The following is a 24368-nucleotide window of genomic DNA, read 5'->3' as shown; positions in this document are numbered from 1 at the left end:
ATTAGGCCATTTGGCCCATTGAGTCTGCTCCACCATTCAATCATGACTGATCCTCCCCCCCCCCCCCCCCATCCCATTCTCTGGCCTTCTCCCCATAACCTTTGATGACATGTCCATTCAAGAACCTACCGTAAATTCTGGTGTATAAGCCGAGAACTTGGCCCTAAATTTTGGCCCTAAAATTAGGGGATCGGCTTATACAGAGGGTGCCAACTTTGGAGAAACAAATACACGGAAGACAGGTCATATTTATTGGCTGTTTTTAAGTCAAATTCGTTCCACTGTCAACGCATGAATTCTTTGAATGGTTTGTTTAAACTCACATCTCGTGGCTGGAGCACAGACATCAAACCACCGGGGATGACTGCATTCAATGCTGCTTTTGTCTCACCTGACAAGTCCGCTTTGAACATGTCCCAGGCAAGTAGCGACTTTTCCTTCCCGAAACCTTCAGGACGTCGATGCCGCACCTCTTTAACCTACTTCAAGCAACCGGCAGCGTTCTTGAACATAAACAACACCCCACGGGAATTTTCTGAGCAATCTTTGTTTTTTGTCTCAACACAAGATCATGCCTATTCATAAATCGGGTGCACCAACTTCGCGTAGCTTTGAAATTTTCACTGACCTCCCGGTGTTTTTCGTCCCATTTCAACGCTTGAACTCGAATCATTTCTCTGGTAATAATGTATCCAGACGATCGCTGGTGATTCACCCACTCTAAAACTTTTTCTTCCAGTTCTGGCCACTGGCATGTTTTCGCATGGTTTGCACATTTCGTCTATGGCATTTCCCTCAGCGTGTCCTTTTCCTTTCTCCACTCTCTCACTTGTTTCTCATTTACACTGAACTTCGGCTTATACAAAGGTAACATGAAAAAGTCACTTTTTTAACCTTGAAAATGGGGGGTCGGCTTATACTCCGGAATATATGGTATCTCTGCCTTAAGTGCACACAATGACCTGGCCTCCACTGTTGTGTGTGTTAACAAATTCGCCACCCTCTGGCTAAAGAAATTTCTCTGCATCTCTGTTTTAAATCGATGCCTCATCTTTTAGATGAGCTTTCCTTGAGAGATCTTGTCAAATGCTCCACTAAAATAAAGACCTGTAGTATTTCTGAGCAAAGTACCAACATTTAAGAATAAAATTTAGATATACAAGTAAAAACACCCATTTTGTAAGAACAATTTAAGTTCCATATTAAGCTTTTAATGTGTCGATTTTAGTAACGTGTGCACACCCGTTACTGTCAAAAAAACTTTCACCCAGATTCATGATTCATTTTTCTCCCACACATAATAAAGATAATCAGATCAGAACATGAACTTCTTTTAAGTTCCTGCTTTAATTATTGCCTTATAATGCTATTGTCTTGATTTTTTTTGTATAAATGGTAACTAAATCTTAGTGACGATATTGAGCTCAGATATTGTGCAAAATCAATACATGAATGGCTTTCAGGATAAGATCACCGGTTACATCTCTTTCTACTACAGTCCATATTACAGATGGGTCTTGAGTAACATGCATCTATCTTGCTGGTCCACTCCAGTTTCTGAGAGTATTGAAGGAAGTCTGAACAGCAACGCTGCAGATGCACTCCACACCTCTTTGGGTTTATCTGTTTTCCTTTGATGATCTAAGATACTGATTTCAAACTCTAGGATGTCTCCTTGGTGTAAATTTAACAATGTTAGGACAACTTTGGGTGAAACTAGGCTTTAGTTTGTGTGGAGAGTGGAGTGCGTGCAGAAATTGTGCATTTCTCTGAAGTAGGCTCAGCAAAACAAGTTTGAAAACCAATGATTTTAAAAATGCTATAGTCTTACAAAGGCAGAAGTTAACTTTCGCCACCTTAGATCAATGAGCATGTGTGTTTGTGCTACTTTGCTAAGCTCATCAATGGCATGAAATGATTAGGCACAGACAGCATGACTAATTTTTTTTAATACTACCCACCCTTGTCTATTATAGCCAGGGAGCACCAAACTTACTTCCAGAGCAGTCATGGAGACCTAAAGGCGGCTATTCTGCATTTAAAGCAAAAGAAGTGGCTTTTTGATTGGCAGAGGATGATGCATGGTGTGGGGCAAGTCCAGACCTGTGAAAGATTGATTTAGTAGGAAGTTGGAAAGTATCCAAAACTGAAATAGACAGAACAGCTGGATTTTCAGTGTGAGCAGAAGTCAGAAGCTGCTTCTGTTGTTTGCTACTTCACTGTCTGGCTTAAATTTGCAAACCATAAATCAATTTGTGAGATGCCCTGATTGACAATAAGAGTTTTTCAAGGTAGAAAAGCTTCCAGAAAAATACAATTGAGCCTGAGCAGAGGAAATGTTAGAAAATTTAATCAAATGTTTAGTCAAAGCTTGTAGGAGATTCGTAGGTAAAGAAGAGAGAATGGTGCACTGGAGAATGGACTAATGGCAGCAGCACTAGAAATAGAGCAAAAGTGGTTGGGGAGACATCTGAGAAAGTGGTTGGGGAAATGTCTCTTGAGTAAGCTTTTGGAGATGGTGGAAAGTCCAAAACTAGAAATGCACATCAGCTCCACAAGGTTTCAGCCAAGATTTGGTGGTAATATTCTAACTTTGGATCAGAAAACTGTGGACTTGAATCCCATTCCAAAAAAATGAGTTCTTTCTAGGTTGACAATTCATTGTGACCATGTACTGTCAGAAGTTCTAGCATTGAAATGAGGTGTTGCCCTCGGATGGATATGGGTAATTGCATTGCACTGTTCAAAGCTAGCTAAAGCCTTGCTGTTTGCCACTCAACAATCAAAATATATCCTGTCTTTGAGCTTTCAGATCTTTTCTTATGGGAGGAGCTTGCCTTCCAGTAACAGGAGAGATTCTGCAGATGTACGAAATCCACAATGGCACATACAAAATGCTCTAAGAACTCAGCAAGCCAGACAGCATCAGTGGAGAAGAATAAAGAGCTGATGTTTCAAGCTGAGACCAGACCATTCATCATCTTCCAATATGTTGGTCTTTGGTCATACAGTGCAAGAGCAGTCTTACCATTATGTTCTTTGTTTATGGATTGTATCTATTCAATCATTGTGACACACTATTGAAGAACATAATTTTGTTTTGTGTAAGGTTGGCTTTTTTATTTCTGATGGCAGTATTAACCCTTGTTTTAACTCTCCTTGGGCAGGATAAGAGTAGCTATGAAGAAGGTAGAATTGTTATGGCAACAGACACTCGCCAGGGCTCAGCTTTCACTGAAAGACATCAGGTGCTGGGAAAGGGCTCAGCAGGTAAAGCATCTCGTGCTTTAATGATTTTATTAAATCGTATTTTATTGAAAGTTTATTGAAATTTTTGATTTTGTGTAATGTTTAATATGAAAGCAAAGTGCTGCAGAAGCTGAAAATATGAAATTAAAACAAAATGTTGTGAAGGCTCACCAGGTTAAGCATCATCCATAGAGAAAGAGAGAGAAAAAGAGTTTCAGGTCAGCAATTAATTCTGGTGAGAGACCAGACTAATAAAGACATGGTGAAACAATTGACTGTAAATGTCTATGATTCTATATTAATTTTCTCTGAATAAGGCATTTACTGTGTAAGACCTTGAGGAATTTTGCATTTCAATTTTATAAATGGGGTTGAATTGGTTTGTACTTACTGTATTGTTGGCATTTTGAAATAAATGTGTACCTATATTAGAGCAGCACATACAAAACGCTGGAGGAACTCAGCAGGACAGGCAGCATCTATGGGGGGAAAGTATAGTCAATGTTGCAGGCTGAAACCCTTTGGCAGGACTGAAGAAAAAAGCTGAGGAGTAGATTTAAAAAGGTGGGGGGGAGGGGAGAGAGAACCCCACTGGGTTATAGGTGAAACCTGGAGGGGGAGGGATGAAGCATCTGCATATTTTCTCCTCTACCTATATTTGAGAACCTTTATCACTTAAGTTCATGTGGACCTTGTTACATCAAATTGTGAGAGAGGACTATGTGATATTAAATCCTTGACAAATTTATGCAACACAGTGCTACATAGTGCATTGAAATAATGCTTTTGGGTTATTAACTGACTTTTTTAACCTTCAGATCACTGATTTGATTATTTCTGAAGGAATGGGGAAGATTCGTTCATACAAATTAGAAATTGCAAACAATTTGAGCCAAGCAGAGATTCTAAAATTGGATTATGATGTTGCCATTTATAATCCTGCACTGGTGAGTTTTTTTAAAATGTTTGTCTTTTTCTTATAATGACTTGCCATTATCCTGCTGCAAAACAGCAGATTTTAGGGCAGACAAGACAGTGATAGTGAACCTGATTCTGCCTGGTGTCAGGATTGAACCGTAATACAAATAAAGTGTTGTCAAATATCAGTGTTTAAATATAGTGTAAGCTTTACACTGCTCTGCGTAGTCTACCTTCAATTTTATTTTGGAATTCAACAAGTGGGTAGTGTAATGTCACTATTTTTAGTTGTTTTGGGTGACATTACACTCATGAGTTTGCCAACATTCAGATGAATTGGGCAATTTGCTGTATTTGTATTAATTTTCAGTGATCTATGTCTGAGCACTAACCTACATTGCATTGATCTGTCTAGGGTTAATCGCACAACAGAATCCACTGCTCCTTTGTTGCTTTCCCAGAGTACTCCAACTTTTGAATTATTTATCTGAGATTCAGTCAGTGAGGATTACTCTTCAAGGCAAATGAATAAGAACACTTCCTATTTTCCATGGTTATGGTATTTTAAATAAATCTTGGCTTTGTTCATAGAGTTGGTGGTAAATTCTGTATTGTTATGTTTTGTAGAAGTTGATTGCTGAATGTGAGGACCTACTGCAGGATTTTGATGAAATAACGGAACCTGGAGAAAGGGCAAAAGATTGTAAAGAGAAACTCAGCAGATTGAAAGACATGTTCCACATAGCTGTAGAGCTTCCCCGGCAAACTTTAAAAGCTGTGTATGATTTCTACGACATTCTTGAAAAAGTAGGTAGCTTCATAAACCAGCTAGACCTTGGGGAAGATGTGGCGAATGCCAAGCTGTGTAACAATGTGCTGAATTGTAATTCTTTTGCTTTTACTTACATTTCTTTTTGCTAAGCACTTTAGAAATTAATTGAGGGGATGGTTCAGTTCCACGTTGAGTTTCTTTTGTTGATCTAAGTTAATGGGCACATGCAGTGTTTCTTTTCGCTTCTGATTTTATTTTGTATTGAATCCATTATCCCGATACTTTTATTATCCTGACTTTTGTTTAAGTTCATTCAGCAACACTGAAGAACTAAATTTTAAAACTCTCTTCCTTTCAGGTTGCTGGTTGGTATCATTTACTGTTGCAAGACATCTTTTTTAAAGAGGCAGTTTGTGATCATATGGTGCATAACTTGGGACTTCATCACGAGGCAGTCCTGTGCCTTAAACCAAGCTGGAGGGATCATGTTAACCGCTTCCTCGTTAAAGCTCCTCTTCCAACTGTCGAGGAGTTGGTTCGGCTCGGACATTTGGCTGATTGCATTCCAGACACACTTCACAAGAGGAGGGGAAAGCTGCTGTCCCACCAGTAAGTGTTGTTGCAAAGTGTAGGGGTGAAACTAATGTAATTCACCTGGTGGGAACCTTGACGGGGCACATTTTGCACTCAACCAATTGAACATAAAATCAGTTAGGTTCTAAAACCTATGAATACCTTTTTCAGTTTGTTAAATGTCTTTCTGTTGCCGAGAGTTCCTTTGTGCTCTCTATTGCCTTTAGCCAGCCTTTTGCAAGCTTGTCATGGGATGCAATTAAAGTTTGCCCCAAATTCTTCATCCTTAATATGCATTCCTCAATCCAGAAAACCACCTTTTGCATATTCAGTGTGTCTCCTGGCAGTAGCTTCAAGAGAGAACACTTCAGGTCCCTGTAGATTGCCTGTGAAGTTCTTTTGAAAGCAAGCAAGTGGTCCCAGGCTTAAATTTAATTTTGGCAGTTAAAATACAATTTTTTTTCTGAACTGACTTGTTTAAGCATGAATTAAATAAGGACAAATATAGTGAGGTAGTGTTCATGGACAGTTCAGAAATCTGATGGCAGAGGAGCAGAAGCTCTTCCTGAAATGTTGATATGTTTCTTCAGGCTCTTGTACTTCCTGAGAGTAGCAATGAGATGAGGAGATGTCCTGGGTTGTGGAGGGTGGAGGGGTAAGTTCTTAATGATGGATACTGCTTTTTTTTTTAGGCATCACCTTTTGAAGGTGTCCTTTATGCTGGGGAGGCTCGTGCCCGTGATGGAGCTGGTTGAGTTTGCAACTCTGCAGCTTTTTGATTCTGTGCATCAACCCCTCTATTCTAGATGACGATGCAAGCAGTTAGAATGCTCTGCCCGGTACATCAATGCAAATTTGCTTGAGTCTTTGATAACATACTAATTTCCCACAAACTCCTAATGAAATATAGTTGCTGGAGTGCCTTCTTCATAATTGCATCAATAAGTTGAGACATTTCAGAGATGTTGGCGTCCATGAAATTACTCACTGATCCCTCAGTGATGACTGGTCTTGTTCCCCTGACAGCCCCTTCCTGAAGTCCACAATCAATTCCTTCATCTTACTGACATCGAGTGCAAGGTGGTTGTTGTTTTCCCATTGCTCATTTTTAGTAACTGCAAAGTGCAACTTGGCATTATTTTATGGACGAGGTTTTAGTTTGGGTTTGGTCTCAGTGTCACAATCAGTGGTTACACAGGGCTTTTGTAAAGAGCTTTCAGCTTTTTAAACTGGCAAACCTTTAAGATTTTCATCAGTGATTATGTGCCTTGTCCTTGAGAAGATTAACAGAGGTCAAAAAACCTTTTGTTGGCAAGATGTTTCTTTAGTATTATTGATGCAACTAATGAGATTTTTTTTAATCATCTTACTATATCTTTCCCATGTACAGGTGCTCAGTTTTAAGAAAGTTGTTGACTTCTCCAGGGCAAGTGCTGCTGATTGACTTAGAACAAGCAGTTCAGTGGCAAGAATTGTACTTAAAGGCACTACAAAAGATATTGGTTCCTTGTGCCAGCTCATCCATTGATACTGACATTACCAGAGGTACTGCAGTTGCTCTGAAAGCTGCCAATGAACATGTGGTGCAACAAGAGCCTTTGAAAAGAAATTTACACAAACCAAAACATGAAGCTGGCTTTGAGCTATGTGTCTCCTCAACAGAGAAACATTTTAATAAGACTGATCCAGTTCAACAGAGTGGGAGCTATTTCAACAGTCGTCATAATGACCCAAAGTTACAGTTTACTGTCCCTCATGAGATGGGTGTTGAACGCTTTAACCAGGAAGGGAAAGGGCTCAACAAAAGGCCACCTTCTTTAAGTTCTTTTGACTCTGGAATTGATGGGACTGGGACTTGCAACTATGAGACTGTACCATTTATTTATGAAATGGACAACAGGGAGCAGGGGTTAAAAAGAGCCTCGATCTCATCACTAGCAGTTGAAACTGCAAAGCTAAATGAAGAGGATAAATTTGATAGAGATGAGTCTAAGAGCCAAGCAATTGGTGAATTTGGGCTTCCTGATTCATTTTCCATGTCAAATGAAGTACAGCCCTTACTAAAGAATAATCCAAATGCTTTAAACTTTGAGATAAAGGTGAGCCGTTCAGCTAGCTTGCCCAAGAATCCTTGGGTTAGCCTTTCTGTTGAGGATCTTGAGAAATCCTATCTGGTCACGATTACTCCCAAAAAACCTGCATTGGAGGCAAAACATTTTGAACCTGTAACAGGTGGAATCTGTAATATAGTGCACAAGAATGAAGAGAGAAAGTTGACTGGGTTTAGTGACATGACTCCCAGTCTGAATGAACTGCTCCCGATGGAGGCCACGCCGTCTGAGAAGTTAACTGCAATAAAGGAACAAGCTTTTGTTGTTGACCAATGTGCTGTGCGCACCAGTGAGAGATTTAATCATGCAGAGTATCTCAAAGAACAGGATCTGGATCCAGACAGAAACGTTGAATATCTTGAAAATGAGAACCTGGAAATTCTCCATGATAATTATGAATTTTGTGGATCTGCAATGTCACTCGAAAGGGGTGACAGTGAAAGGTATGACACTGCTATATATTCCTCCTCCGACCATCGTCAAAGTACTCCATGCAAAACTTTGCAAAACCACTGAATGCTTCTTGTTATTTGCCAAGCAATCTGACTTTCCCATTCCTGATTGAAAGGGATTAATCATGATGGATACAAGAATAGAGGACACTTTGGCCCACTGGAGCTGTGGAAGTTTTCCCAATCCAGCCCATTCATTTTTTTTTTGCCCACAGCACTGCAATGCCTCCTGCTGTTAATTGTAGTCACTTTTGTAAATTAAAACTGAATTTCCCCATCAGCCTTCCAGGCAGTATATTTAAAGTCCTCTTTAGCTGTGTAAGAAGTATTTCATCTCTTGCTTCAGCCTCTGCAGCCAATTATGTTAACTTGTGTTTTATTTTGGACCTTTTAAAACTCTAATGCTGTTTCTGTTCCATTGAGGAAAACTGCTGCGTCTTTGTCTCTCTCAACAGCATCATCCAAGTAAATTTTCTCTAGACCTTTAGCAATTTCAGCTATCCTGAAATGCGGTGCTCAACACACTTGGATAAATTTACTTGAGTGGTCTACATAGAAATCTACAGCACATTACAGACCCTTCAGCCCACAATGTTGTGCTGACCATGTAACCTACTAGGTTTTGTTGGCATTGTTCAAATGTTAAAGTTCAGTTTATTGTCATTCAACTCATATACATGTATACCGCCAAACAAAATAACGTTCCTCCAGACCAAAGTAAACAATACAGTACATACGTACAACTCGCACACAATGCATAAAGTAATATTAACACAAATAAATTAACAAATAAGATGCATTTATGAAGCAATTTTATAAAAGTAAATAGTATAAACACAATTGGCCCTTGATATGTGATGAGACCTGAGTGGTGGCAGGGAGTTCAGTAGCCTTACTGCCTGGGAGAAGAAGCTGTTTCTCATCCTAACGGTTCTTGTCTTAATACCATGGTACCTCCTGCCTGATGGTAGAGGGCCTGACTTTAGTTAAATAAAGTAAGAAATGTTCATTTGTTACTTTTAGCATTTGAAAAGCTGCTATTTAAGTGCATTGATATGCATTAATATACTAATGTGGCGTTCCAGAAAATAATGCACAGGAGTTCCATGCCATGATGAGGCTATTTTCTGATTGGATGAGCTGCAGTGCTAGTCAGGAGGTGATGCGGTTGTTTTTTTCTGTAAAATAAAAAGTAGGTGACAATCAGAAATGATTCAAGGAGTTGCAGATGCTGACAGTCTGACATGAAATCAGAAACATGCTGAAAACATCAGTTGTGGTCTTCCTCACAATAAGAAGAATAAAGAAAGGATTCACAAGAATGCTCCTGGGATTGGAGTTTTAAGGAGAAATTGGATAAACTTCTTCCCTGAAGGGAATGAGGCTGAAGGATGTCATTAGAAGTTTATAAAAATCATGAGGGGTATAGATAAAGATGGTCACAGTCCTTTTCCTAGAGTAGGGGGTTCTAAAACTACAGAGCATAGGTTTTAGGTTAGAAATGAAGGGGATCTGAAGGAGAAGCTTTTCAGTGATAGGTGATGGTTCAGATTGCGAGTGGAAGTTGGGTTAATTAATATTTTACGGACATTTGGGCAGGTATACACTAGGAAAGTTTTAGTGAGATCTGGGTCAAATGTAAGCAAATGGGACAAGCTCAGGAAGAAACAACAGATGAGTTCAGAGTCAGAATGAAATGTATTAACATCGATTATTTGTGAAATATTTTTATGTAGCAGTACAGTGCCCAACATTTCTGGTTTGATGCTGTGTAAATCTTGAATCTAGGTCAGGCTCCTTTGTGGAAAGGGAGACAAAGTTAAGGTTTGTGTCAGTGACCTTGTCAGAAGGTGGAAAGAGAAATAGTAAAGTTAATTGTAAGTTGTAGAGGGGTGGATGGATCAAAGGGGATATCAGTGAAGTGAGCCCAGGTCAAATTGGATAGTTAGTGGATGAATCTGCTTTTGTTGTCTTGTATGGCAAATTGCAGGATTGTTGGACATGTTCAGCAGGTCAGGCTGGACTAATGGAGAGAGAAAGTGGAAGTACTTGTCACAGTGAGACTTGTTTATGCACACAAAAGGTGAAGGAACCTATTAGTGGACAGGTCTGTTGGGTGTATTCTAATAAATTAGACTGCAGTGAAGGAAGAAAATAAATCTGAGATGGATTCAAAAATGTTCAAAATTGTGGGTAATGTTTTTAGAAAAATGAGTAGGACTGTTTTGATGTGGGATCATTTTTTCCCCGGTAATGTACAACTTGTAAATCTAAGGATTGTTTTGCATTACGGTAATTATGGGAGCTTTGACACATGCAGAAAACACACTGGATTTACTGAAGCTAAGACGTCTGATCAGGACATAGAGGAGCAGGAGAAGCTTCAGGATGATGTGGAAAAGCTGCTGCTGAAGACGGCTAAAATATTGGAGGTAAATGGTAAAATGCTTGAATGCAATTGAGACTCGATATTTATTGATCATGTACTGTATGCGTATACACACAGGAGAAAGGAGAAGGCACCCGAATCAAGAAAGGAAGAGGACTGGACAGGCATAAGTGTCAGGGGCATTACAGGGGTGTGTTGGGCCATTCTGAGGGATTTGCACATGATGTTTGGTAAATGAGGGTGTTGCACGTGTCCATCCAGACCTGTGGGATATTGGAACAGCTTTGTTGAATAATTTGGGGGATTTGGGCACCAGGAGTTTAGCTTCAGAGAGTGGGGTGCATTGCAGATGTGAACTCTCGACGGGATGGAATAAAATGCTGGCATTATACTACAGTCCGGGTCTGATAGGATTCCCCCTGCAGTTTGAATAGGAGAAACTAAAAGATAACTACAGAAGCCTGAGAGAAGAGCTGCCAACGTTGATTGGAAGGTGAACCTAGCAAGCATTTTAGTAGGACAGCAATGGCAGGAATTTCCAGGAGTAATTCAGAAGATGCGGAAAACTTTCTTCCCATAGAAGGACCATACTAAAGGAAAGATGAGGGTCCTGTGGCTGGCAAGAAATGAAATGGCACAAAAGCAAAAGAAATGGCATACCATGCTGCAAAAATTGGTGGGAAGCTGGAGGATTGGGAAACTTCTAACCGATAGAAGGCAAATAAAAAGGCGACAAGGGAAGCGAAGTTGAAATAGGAAGGAAAGCTAACCAATAATATAAAGGGATAACAAAACTTTTTTTCAGATATATAAAGAATAAACTGGACCACTGGAAAATGTCGGTGGAGAGGTAGAAATGGGGTGCAAAGAAATGGCGGACAAACTGAATAAGTACTTTGTGTCAGTTCTCACCGGAAGACATCAGCAACATGCCAGAAATTCAAGAGAACCAGTAGGCAAAAATTAGTGTAGTCGCTCTTATAAGGAGAAGGTGCTTGGGAAACTGACAGGTCTGAAGGTAGAAAGTCACCTGGGCCATATGGTCTACACCCCACCATTATGTAAGGGATAGCTGAAGAGATAGAACAGGCAATATTAGTGATCTTCCAAGAATCCCAATAGTGAATATGGAAGGTATGTTTCATGTAGTGGGCAAGTCTAGGACCAAAGGGCACAACCTCATAATTAAGAGGTCCTTTTAGAACAGAGATGAGGAGGAATTCCTTTACTCTGAGGGTGGTGATTCTAGAATTCATTGCCACATATGGCTATGGGGGCCAAGTCATTGGATGTATTTAAAGCAGAGGTTGATAGATTCTTGATTAATAAGGGATCAAAGGTTATGGGGAGAAGGGAGGAGAATGGGGTTGAGAGGGAAAATAAATTGGCACAGCAGACTCAAGCCAGGCGGCCGAGATCTGCTCCTGAGTCGTGTGGACTTAGTGTATGGGGTCAGCCACTCGGGATTGAAATGAGAAATTCCTTCACTTGGCAAATGACAAGTGAATTTGTGGCTGCTCCCCTCAATAATAAGTATACCATTTTAAATACTGTTGTGGGGGATGATCTGCCAAGGGAAAGCTGCAGCAACCAGCAGTCTGGCTCTGGCTCAGAAGAGATGTGGGGAGAAGAGTGATATGGTAGTTAAAGGGAATTCACTAGTTAGAGGAATAGGCAAGAGATTCTGTGGATGTGAAAGAGATGATATATTGCCTCCCAGGTGCCTGGATCAGGGACATCTCTGATTTGGTCCACAGCATTTAAAGAGGTAGGGTGACCAGCTGGAAGTGGTGGTACATATTGGTACCAATGTCATAGGTCGGAAAGGGATGCGGTTCTGAAGAGAGAATATAGGGAATAAGGTGGAAAGCTAAAAAAGCAGGACTTACATGTGCCACGTGCCAGTGAGGGCAAGAATAGATGAATGCTTTGCTGAAGAATTGGTGCAGGGGGCAGGGTTTCATATTTCTGGATCATTGGGATTGCCTCTCGGGGAAGATGTGTCCTGTACAAAAAGCACAGGTCACACCTGAACTTGATGGGGGCCAATAACCATGCAGGCAGGTTGACTAGAACTGTTGGGAAGAGTGCATTAGCATTGGAGAGGGTCCAAAGGAGGTTCACAAGAATAATCCCATGAATGAAATGGTTTAAGTATGAACAGTGTTTGATGGTTCTGGGCCTGTACTCGTTGGAGTACTCTGGAGCCTTACTCGTAAGGCTTAGATAGAGTGGACATGGAGGAATGTTTCCTATAGTGGGGAAGTCTAGAACCAAGGACATCCTTTAGAATAGAGATGAGGAATTTCTTAAGCCAGAAGATGGTGTATCTGTGGATTTCATTGCCACAGATCACTGTGGAATATAAGTCAATGGGTATATTTAAAGTGGAGATCGATAGGTTCTTGATTAGTAAGGGAATCAAACGTTACATGTGAGAAGGCAGGAGAATGGGTTTGAGAGGGATAATCAACCATGATGCAACAGACTCAATGGGCTGAATGGCCTGATTCTTCTCCTATGTCGTTTGGTGTTTTGACAGGTTTTCACCATTCTTCCCAGGGGAATATCATCAAATTCATTTGATACATTTGGGTATCAGAGGAATTGAGGGATATGGTGAGGGCCGGAAAACGAAGTTGAGGTTGAAAATAATGACGTCGTTTAACGGTGGTGTAGGCCAATAGTGCTGAACAGTGTACCATTCCCATTTTTCATGTCCTGAATACTCAGTAGGTCAGAAGGACGAAAGTTAATGTTTCATGTTTATGGATCTTCAGAACTGGGGGAAAGTTAGAGGTGAAGCTCATTTAGATGCTGTAAAAGTATGACAGTACAGAGAGGGCTGGTTAAAGGGATGGTCGACAGCAGGGTGGAAGGCAGAACAGATGAAATAGCATCAAGTGTAATAGTGCAAGGTGAATGATGGTGTGAGAAAACTACAGATCTATGTGCAGCAAATGCAAGTTCAAAATCATTATTTAAAGCCGCAGAGGAACATAGTGATACTTAGAAATATTTAGCTGAAATTTCTGAACACAAATTGGAAGATAAGGAACTGACCTATAACTGCAGAGGTGAATTACTCTATAATTCCTCTATAACTAGAGGAAGTTTGGATGGAATGTGTCCATACACTGTTGTTTTTGATGACTTTCTATCCTAAAGAACATTTGATTTGATTTTGGAAGATGACGATTATATAACACACCGTAAATCCATTAAAATTCATTGTTCTTGCTATTATCATGCTCATGATTTTACGATAATGTTTACTGTTTTATATGCTCCCTCCTTTCAGCCATGACACAGGCACCTACGATCTTTAGTATTTGACCAAAATGGTTATTGTGAATGTGCCCACCAGGCCACAAAACTTCAGAGTAGGATTGCATTCAGGCAGTGGAAATATAGAAACTGGGAAAAGCAAATACCGTAGATGCCGGATTATAAGCCGCTACTTTTTTCCCACGCTTTGAACAGCTTTGAACACTGCGGCTTTTACTACGGTGCGGCTAATGCATGGTTTTTTTTCATGCCGCCAAAAACATTTTGCCTCGTAACAGTAGACCAATAAAATTAATGAGTAGTTCACAGAGGTCCAATGAAATTGTACGATAAATCAAGCGCACTTTCACAATTAAATTATTGTAAATCAGTCATTTGTACTCACCCTCATCAACATGGAAAACACTCGAAGAAAAGCATATGATGCAGCTTTTAAGTTAAAGGCGATCAATCTGGCGGTTGAAGAAGGAAATCGAGCTGCTGCACGTAATCTTGGCATAAATGAATCGATGGTGAGAAGGTGGAGACGCCAGCGTGAAGAACTGAGTCAATGCAAAAAGACGACAAAAGCTTTCAGAGGTAATCATAGCAGATGGCCCGAATTTGAAAACTTTCTTGAAGACTGGGTTAACACACAGAGAGCAGGCGGCCACGGTGTTTCCACCGTGCAGATCAGACTGAAGGCTAAAGCAATCGCCACCAAAATGAAAATCGAAGATCTTAGAGGTGGGCCATCGTGGTATTTTAGATTTATGAGACGAAAAGGCCTGTCCATCAGGGTACGCACGACTCTCTGTCAGCAGCTCCCCCCCGACCACGAGGAAAAACTTGCTAACTTCCGCACATTCACTCAAACAAAGATAGCGGAGAATTCCATCGGGCCAGATGAAATCATAAATATGGATGAAGTACCTTTGACGTTTGACCTGCCTCTCACTCGGACTGTTAATAAAAAAGGTGACTCGTCCATCATACAGAAAACAAGTGGCCATGAGAGAACGCATTTTACTTGTGTTCTGAGCTGCACAGCATCCGGACTAAAGCTTCCACCGATGGTGATTTTTAAGCGGCTGACAATGCCAAAGGAAAAATTCCCAAAAGAAATCATGGTGAAAGTCAATAAGAAAGGTTGGATGATGGAGAGTCTAATGAAGGATTGGCTCAGAGTGCTACGCCAAGCGACCGGGGGGATTTTTTCACAGAAAAAAAGCGTTGCTCGTTATGGACAGCATGAGGGCTCATATAACAGATTCAGTGAAAGCTGCCATCAAGAGTACAAACTCAATTCCAGCTGTGATTCCTGGGGGCACCACGAAGTATTTGCAGCCACTGGACATCAGCGTGAACCGGGCATTTAAAGTGGCAATGCGCGTTGAGTGGGAGACTTGGATGACGAGCGGCGAGAAATCCTTTACCAAAACAGGCCACATGCGAAGAGCATCTTTAACTCAAGTCTGCCAGTGGATCCTAAATGCGTGGAACCATGTCACAACATCCACCATCACCAACGGGTTTCGAAAGGCTGGACTGCTGCGTGATGAAGAGGATCGCGTGCGCTCAAGTGAGAGCGACAACGAAGAGACTGAAGTGAGTGACGAGATCCTGAGGTTGTTCAATTCGGACACTGAAGAAGAGGACTTTGATGGTTTTAGTGCGCAGGAGGAAGATGAAGAAGGCGATCAATAACTTTTCCTGGTAGGCTGCAGTATATATATGTTTTTTGCCAGTCGTTAGGAGATGTTGGAATGTTGTTCGTGCACTGTTCAGTAAAAAAGTATATGCAACGTAATTTGTGTGTTACCGATACGTATGTATATTTAAAAGTAGCCGTGTTACAGGCACGGTTCGAAAAAAAGCATTTGCAATATGTATTTGTTTATGTTACCATACGGATTTAATTAAAAGTTAAAAAATCCTCACGTGTAATATCTTTCTGTGTAGATATCTCATATTACAACGTGGGACACCTGCGGCCTAAAATCCGGTGCGGCTTGTACAAGTACAAAATTGATTTTCTTTCTAAAATTAGAGCCTGCAGCTTTTAATCAGGTGCGCTCTGTAGTCCGGAATCTACGGTACTCATCGAAACTGAGGTTGCTAGAATACCCATGGGAGTTAATAGGATTAACAATGCGAAGACAATTCAGGAAGATTTGGGACAGATCACAATAGTCAGCATTTGTTGAAATTTTGAAAACTATTTAAGTTAAATTTCACTGAAATGAACAAAAGCTGTTAACAGTATTCTTTGACACATTGGAATAATTGAAGATGGTCAAATGCATTTGTACAATCCTACAAATCATATACTTCCTGCAGTGACACTACCTGAAAAAAGCAGGCAAATCTTGCACCTAAAAGTTACTCTTGCCTTTTTTCTTATTCAGAAACCTGTGTATCTCCATCACTTTTTCTTTATTTAAGAGAAGAGTGTCCAAGCTGTAATTTTTTTTGAGAATGTGTGGAATATCAGAAGTTGTACAATATTTGAAATGACACCATCTTTTGTACCCAGGAGGAAGAATCTGTGCTGACACAAGAGAAGGAACTGGAACTGCTCTTGCAGTTAGAAGAAGGGGAAAGTAGTGATGAACCTGAAGGGATCTGCTCTGTATCTGACCAGCATCAAGGGACCATGAACAGCGGACAGGTAGAGCTTGCAAAGACAATTCTGTCAAGATCCTTTGTAATCTCGATAGACAACTGTTTCAATTACTTGCATTTAAAATAGATTAATATATGAATCTGGTATAATATTTCAAAATACCACTGCATTTAAGCATGACAGTATTTAGTCCAATACATAGTTAACATCAATTGCAAGTACTGATCTTCCAATGAAAATTTCAGATGAAAATTATAACAGATAATTATTGGAAGCCATACTCTTTTCTTGCTGCTGTCATCAAGAATGATGTTCAGGACCCTTGGGTCCCACACCATCAGGTCCAGGAACAGTTATTACCTTTCTACCATCAAGTTTCTGAACTAAAATGGACACCTTCACTCATTTCAGTACTGAACTGATTCCACAGCCTTACTTTCTAGGACGCCACAACTCATCTTCTCAGTATCTATTATTACTGTTATTATTTTAGTATTTGCACAGTTTGTCTTTGTATATTGGCTGCTTGTCAGTCATTGTAGTTTTTAATTGATTCTATTGTATTTCTTTGTTCTACTGAGAATGCCTGCAAGAAAATGGATCTTGGTGGAGTATGTGGTGGCGTGATACATACTTTGATAATAAGTTTACTTTGAACTTTGAACCTGGCAGATAGCGTTGCCTAGTCACTTTGTGTATGGATATCTCTTTGCTGTTTTTTGTCTGTCTATTATTATTGAATAGAAACTTTGTTGGGAACTGCATTTCCAGTTTCCTGACAAGTACCACAAGCTCCCTGCTCTCATGTAATGACCCTGTTGGAGAGCATCTAAGCTTGTCTGGAAGCAATAGGTCAGATGTTTGTGTATCCTGCAAAAAGCTCCATACGCCAAGGCCACATGTTAGGAACGTATTGAACTGACGCAGATATTGTTCTCTCCCATTCCAACCTGCCATTCTTTTTCTTTTATTTGTCTTGTCAAAATAGTAAATGATTTTAAATGAAGTAACATTTTAAAAGTGTTCCAAAAGTGATTGACAGTTACATTAGTTGTCTGGTTTTGTTGTCCCTAAATGCCAGTTGTACCTTCTAGGATCCCCAGGAAATGATCTGATACAAATTTAAAGGGGATAAGTGGCAAAGAACATTTTGTGCTCAGGCTGAAAGATGAGGCCTTGGAATTCCATTTCCACTCTGATACCCAAAGGCAACAGAGAGGTGCAGCAATTGGTGTACTGTCTCCTCGTCCTGGAGAAACACCTTTTTAATTCTGACCAGGAGAGGGATGGGTTTTTTTGTGTGCAGTTTTCCTATTTCTGTGTGATCGTGTGGGTTACTTCTGATTGTCCCAGGTGGGGAAAAATAATTAAAATGAAGTTAATGGACATGAGAGAGAGAACAAGTTGCAGGGAACTGAGAGGAAGTGGGGCTTGAGATATCATTCCCCTGATCCGATGGGCAGACTGGTTTCCTCCTGTGTCATTATGACTATAAATGGTCATCAGTCAAGTAAAGCACATGTCATTGACAGGAAGGACAAAACCTATTTAATATCCTTTGGATATTAAATAATTACTTTAATTTAGATTTCAGAAGATTGTGTTGGATTGCCAGGCATCCATGTGTTTCTCTGGGATAAAACTCCATTTCCATTGAATTGTGACTAATTTCTTTTCACCCCCATCTCCAACCTGGTTAATCTCACCTTGCGTGTAGAATGAGCTGGGATTCAGGCAAATTGTTTGATGGGATGTGAATTGGCAAGATCACAGTACTGTTCACTCACAGACTATTGCTTCGGTCTGTGCCGGTCTCACTTACTCAGATGGAGTTTTTGTTACAGGTGATGATGTCTCTGAGTGAGCTTTCAGAAGCCGGAGTGATTGGATTGGAGGACTATACCTGGCAGGAAATGGGACAGCATGAATTTCGCTGCAGTTGCACATGCCCACATTTAAAATGTGATGTTGAACATGTACGGGGAGAAAGAAGATCCAAGCATTACAGTAGTCTTTGCTCTACAAAGCATAATGCTGCCCCATCTGTTCCAGAGTCACACTGGGTGCACCACTGTGATTCCAGGTTACTGCAAGAATTGAAAGAACTCAATCAAATAGAGGACAGAATTCTGGAAGAGAACTTGAAAATAAGAGAACTGTGTTGCTCTGAGGAGGAGCAGAAAGTTGAAGTTCCAATTTTACCTGAGTCAAGCACAGGCCGATCAAACATCAGCAAAGATAGAATACAGTTCTTGATGGAGCTGGAGAGGGAAAAGGAGGAGGTTGAGAAAATGGAGCAAAGTCTGGCGAGGGAAGAGAAAATGAGACGTAAAACTTTGAAGAAGCAGCTGCAAATATCTTCAAGGACAAAATATGGGAACCAAAAGAAACGTACAACAAAATCTTCAGCACAGGATGTGAATTCTCACTTAAAAACCAATCAGGCTGTTGAAGTAAAAAGCCAGTTTCCTTTCACAGGAAGCAGGAATTTAAAGTCCAATGATAAATGCAAGATCAATGCCATCAATCCAAACTTGCATCAGGACCCTATTTGCGTCAAACATTCTGAGGCCAAATTGCAGATTGGTCAAAGCACAAGTACAGTAAGTAAACCAGTCCAATCCAATAAAATCTGCCCACAAGACTATGGTCTTGATCTGACTATAAATAATATTTCTGTCCATGCAGAAAAAAATCCATGTATAATTGATGGCCAAATATTTACTCCTCCACACGATGAAACCCCTGTACAGTCAGATAAAACGGAACACGAGAGTAATATAGGAATCTCAGAAGAAGCCCATGTAGAAAACGGGCAGGAGATTGCTCCAGATTGGTTGGTGTTGACTGATGAGTGCAAGGAGCAGTGCAGTGTTGATGGTGAGACTGTCTGTTTTAGCCTAGCACAGGGAGATGGTAAGAAAAACGGCTCATTGCAACTTGAATTCGACAGAAGTGGAACTCTTGGGCAGTCCGCTAACTCTCCTGAGCATGAAGTTATTGACAGTAAAGAAAACTATAGAGCGGACTGCAAAAACCAAGGTGATGCAAACCAAAAGCCAAAGCCAGAACTGCGGACCGGTGTTACTAGCAAAGTGGAAAAGCTGTCAGCTCATGTAATTTCTCAGCAATGCTCTGACAGATCTCTTGAAGATGCTGTCGGGGCAAAATGTGGTAAAAAGGGCCAGCAAAGACTTCCATTACCCAGACCCAGGAAAACTACGAAGCAGTGCCAAACCAAAAGTCGCCCAGAGCAATACTTGGAAGATTCCGATCCTTTCTGGAAATGTACTGATCGTGCAGAAGCTGCTACATTTGTGGGCACCTGCTCAATGTCAAAGGATCCCAGAACACAAGTGCCTAATCCTGGTCTTCAAATCAGGAACAAAAGTTCATCAGAAGACCTCAAAAGGGATACGATGGGTGAAAATTCAACTACCCTGTCTGACAGCTTGGTAAACGTAAAGATCGAGCAGGTGGATTGCAAGGAAGATAATTCCAGTACTGAAGCATGGTCATTATTTAATTCCACTGAGGACAGAAAATTATCTTCTTGGAGAACAGATTCCAAATTGGTAAATAGAGATGCTTGTGATGAAGGTAAATGCAATGAGCAACACAGCCTTTCATGTAATGATGTAAAACAGGAAGCCGGTACAATTTGCAATAGCAGCTTAGAATCAAGAGAGAATTGCATACCTGAAATGTTGCATTGTAATGCATCCATAAGTATCAGCACTCAGGAGGATTCAGTACATATGCCTGATGATTCAGTCCATCTACATGATATTACAAATCAAGACATTCAACCTGTATTTGAAGACTGCCATGCCAGAGTGTCTGGGACATTTAATACGGCAATGAGTGCACAGACTTTCCAACCATCTGTTTTCAAGGTAACGACATTTATTTATATTTTAAATAAAGACATATATTTGTCTAACATGGTTGTGATTTGACTTTTGTGAATTCATTTAAAAGGCAACAAGACTTTCAGAATTGGTTTTGGGCTGAATTGGTCAATTTTTAAAGACTATTGAAGCATGAGCTTCTGACTTGATTTTAAATGCAATATCTCTTTTAACAGCATTTAGTGGGCTAAATTTTGGTAATCTGGGAAAAGCTCTCTGATTAACCAGAAATACATTTTCCACAATGTAGCGTGAGAAGTCAAACATAATGAACATAAAACTTTACAGTACAGCACAAAATAGTGGGCCCACTATTTTGTGCCAACCTTTTGACCTACTGTAAGATCAATCTAACCCTTCCCTCCCAAATAGCTCTCCATCTTTCTATCATCTATGTGCCTATTTAAGCATTTCTTAAATGCCCCTAATGTTTCTGCCTCTACCACCACCCTGGCAGGATGTTCCATGCACTCACCTCTTTCTGTGTGTAAATCAAAATGAAAATAAACACATTTCTGACATCCCCTTTGTACTTTCTTTCAATCAGGAGAAAGGTGTGCCCTCCGGAAATAGCCGTTCCCTCCCTGTGAAAATATGTGTCCATGCTTGTTATCATCTTACACACTTCCATGAAGTCACCTCTCCTCTTCACTCTATTCTTACCCCACTCCCCCAACTTTGCTCCAGAGTAAAGCTCTAGTTCACTCAATCAATACTCATAAGATGTGCTCTCTAATCCAGGCAGCATCCTGGTAAATCTCCTCTGCAGCCTCTAAAACAGGGGTCCACAAAGCCCTCAGTGAATGGGAAGTGTCTAGGGCTGAGAAAAGGTTGGGAGCCCCTGCTCTAAAGCTTACACATCTTCATACAGTGAGGCGACCAGAACTGAACACAATACTCCCAAGTGTGGTCTAGCCCTTGACTTAAGAAGGCCAACACACCATATGCTGCCTTAACAACCCTACCAACTTGCATGAAAACTTTGAGGGATCTACGGACATGGACCCCAAGATTCCTTTGTTTCTCAACACTGCTAAAAAAAAGAATTAATAAATAAGATGAACAAAGTTCGATGTTTGAAGAATTTTAATGTTCATCATTCATGGCAACAATAGAGTGAAGAGGAAAGCTTTTCTTTTAAATTTTCAGCTTGTATCTAAATCAGAAAAAAAAATTAATTTGACTTGGCAGTACTGTCAGTGCCAATTTCCGTTTGACTGTGTATGGGCATTGTTATCAAGGATAACATTAATCTCCCATGCCATGCATTTCAAGGATAGTTAAGAGTCCAGCACACTGGGGTGGATCTGCATTTGCAGAAACTAGATTGGGTAAGGATTGATCTGTTATTTTAATGGTAACTTTTAGCTTCAAGATCACCTTTTACTGGTGCTCTGTTTCAATCCTGATATATTTAATTAACTGAGTTTTTTTTTCTGCAGCTACAGGAAGGATCTGTACATGGGTCTTAAAATCAAATATTTTGTTTCAGGCATTTTGCTGAAATCTGGTTTGCTGCAACAACAGATTGAGGACGTGTCTTCCTGGTCACCGTCTTGTTATATCAAGATGGTATTGGGTGACGGGGTGCATAGAAGGTGCAATTATGCCATATCTTTCAAATCCTGAGGGCTCTCCAAAGTGCTTTGAGGCCAATGAGGTCATTTTAAAGGGTAGCTTCCTTGTAATATAAGCATCCATCTGTGTCTGTAAAGTTTTGACAAACTCTTAGGTTAAATGACCAGTGAAACTAGCATAAAAGCAGAAGATGCTGGATAGAGAGGAGCAGTTAACATTTCCGGTCAACAATATTTTAATAAATACAAAATGTTAGCTCTTATTTCTGTCCTCCCAGGTGCTGAGTAGAAGCATTTATGATGGTTGGGCAGGAGTCTCACACCACCAGCCTGAATGTTCAGGATGCTCCATGTTATTGTGTCATGTTGGCTCCCTATAACCTTTACTGCTTCATTACAATTGTTCTTAAAAAGGCGAATCCCAAAATTGATGCAAGTTAGTCCACCAACTACAACTTCATAATGCCTGATTTAAAGCTCAAGCCCCTGGGAGGGTTTGGGGAATTGTGCAGCCTGTTAACAGATGTTTACTACTTGTCTCTAGCAGGCCTGTGATTATAAAACGCCACTTGTATTGGATACTGGTTCTGGTCTGATGAAAGCAGGCTTTGCCGATCAGGAATTACCAACAACTATATTTCCCACAGTAATTGGACGGCCAAAGTACGAGGTAACTATTGTTAACAGCCTGATCAGGATGAAGCAGCCAGATTAATCATAAACTTTAGCAATCTGTTTCTGAAAGTGAGTTTTCATACACAATCAGATTTTGCAATAATACTATCAATATTTGGTTATCTACCGTAGATTCCGGATTTTAAGCCGCTTCTTTTTTCCCACATTTTGAACAGCTTTGAACTTTGCGGCCTTTAATCCGGAGTGGCTAATACATGATTTTTTTCATGCCGCCTCGTAAACATTTTGCCTCGTAACAGTAGACCAAGTCATAGAATAGATTTCTTCCAGTTGAGCCTTTTCCTTTTCCCAACTAAAAAAAAGTTAGCATTCCCAGTAATGGGGCCATTGGTTAATTGGGACATTTAACCAATGTCCCATTTATTTGGGACAGTTCTTAAAGAACAAAACTTAAACCAAGAAAGTAGTCAGGAATCCAAGATTAATTGGGGCAGTAGATTGTTGCTGAATGGTTTCTAACTAACCTCAGTCGTGTGCACTTGCATGGCCGTTTTAAACTGCACCACGCTTAGAGTGATCATTTTTTTGTATAGTGTCAGTTGTGTGTGTTTGTGTTCACAAAGTAGAGATTTTTGGGACTGGTTGCTGGCAGGAAATAAACAGTAAGAAAATTCGGAACTGTTTTGTTCAATGCAATTTCAAGCAATCAGGCCTATATCACTTTTATTAAAATCATTTGAGTAAAAGAGTAATTGGGTTTGATCTTGAACGAACATAACTTTGGCAGAACAGAAGCAAGTTGACTGAGTAACTCCCACTAGCTTTTCACCATTTCTGCAGAATTTCTCCCTGTTTTTATTTCTAGACCTGGAGCTACAAGTAATGGGCAAGTGTTTCACCCAGGGCAGCTGTTATTGCTGTGCTTCTGGTGAGATGCTTACCTCTGTGGCCATTATATTCCAGTTCATTGGTTTCAATCCAGTCCAAGGCTAAACATCCTGGTAGGAGTTGTGGCTGCAGGAATTGTTTGGGCTGAGGCTCAGGATGAAGATTTTGGCTCTGGTGCAATTTAGTTTTTCGTACCCCTCCTCCCCCCTTTCGATTCACATTTTCGTTTTTTGGTAATTGAATTGGCTTCGTACTTACATTCTTCATATACCTGAGGAGTAAAAGTCCATACACCAACATCTAAGTGAGCAATTTATAGTAGTTTGTAATAAATAGTATGTACACCAGGTCAGTCAATAGAAATACAATTGTCAGCATGAGTTCATCAGTCTGATGGCCTGGTGGAAGAAGCTGTCCCGGAGCCTGTTGGTCCTGGCTTTTATGCTGTGGTACTGTTTCCCGGATGGTAGCAGCTGGAACAGTTTGTGGTTGGGGTGACTTGGGTTGCCAATGATCTTTTGGGCCCTTTTTACACGCCCATCTTTGTAAATGTCCTGAATAGTGGGAAGTTCAAATCTACAGATGCGCTGGGCTGTCCGCACCACTTTCTGCAGAGTCCTGTGATTGAGGGAAGTGCAGTTCCCATACCGGGCAGTGATGTAGCCAGTCAGGGTGCTCTCAGTTGTGCTCCTATAGAGAGTTCTTAGGATTTGGGGGCCCATACCAAACTTCTTCGACTGCCTGAGGTAAAGGAGGCACTGTTGTGACTTTTTCACCACACAGCCATTATGAACAAACTACGTGAGATCCTCGGTGATGTTTACGCTGAGGAACTTAAAGTTGTTTACCCTCTCTACCCCAGATCCATTGATGTCAATAGGGGCTAGGCTGTCTCCATTCCTCCTGTAGTCCACAACCAATTCCTTTGTTTTTGCAACATTGAGGGAGAGGTTGTTTTCTTGACACCACTGTGTCGGTGATGACTTCTTCACTGTAGAA

The 24368-nt window shown here is 40.5% G+C and overlaps 1 protein-coding gene across 2 annotated transcripts in view; it reads left to right on the top strand.

Moving 5' to 3' along the window:
* Positions 1-24368, top strand: part of LOC140733276 (uncharacterized) — a 90871-nt gene that overhangs the window by 37885 nt on the left and 28618 nt on the right. Inside the window, exons 9-17 of one of the 2 annotated variants that reach the window (XM_073056400.1) lie at positions 3168-3270; positions 4068-4196; positions 4795-4974; positions 5298-5548; positions 6903-8066; positions 10396-10507; positions 16268-16402; positions 18202-20253; positions 22393-22515. In XM_073056400.1, coding sequence (XP_072912501.1) covers positions 3168-3270; positions 4068-4196; positions 4795-4974; positions 5298-5548; positions 6903-8066; positions 10396-10507; positions 16268-16402; positions 18202-20253; positions 22393-22515 — 4249 coding nt within the window. Of the gene's footprint in view, positions 1-3167; positions 3271-4067; positions 4197-4794; positions 4975-5297; positions 5549-6902; positions 8067-10395; positions 10508-16267; positions 16403-18201; positions 20254-22389; positions 22516-24368 lie in introns of both variants that reach the window. The other variant, XM_073056399.1, reaches the window with a different exon arrangement.

Source organism: Hemitrygon akajei, chromosome 9, assembly GCF_048418815.1.
Source record: "Hemitrygon akajei chromosome 9, sHemAka1.3, whole genome shotgun sequence".
In the NCBI taxonomy this organism is placed as follows: Eukaryota; Metazoa; Chordata; class Chondrichthyes; order Myliobatiformes; family Dasyatidae; genus Hemitrygon; species Hemitrygon akajei.
Note: the sequence above shows the minus strand (reverse complement) of the source record. Positions and strands in the feature narration are given on the sequence as shown.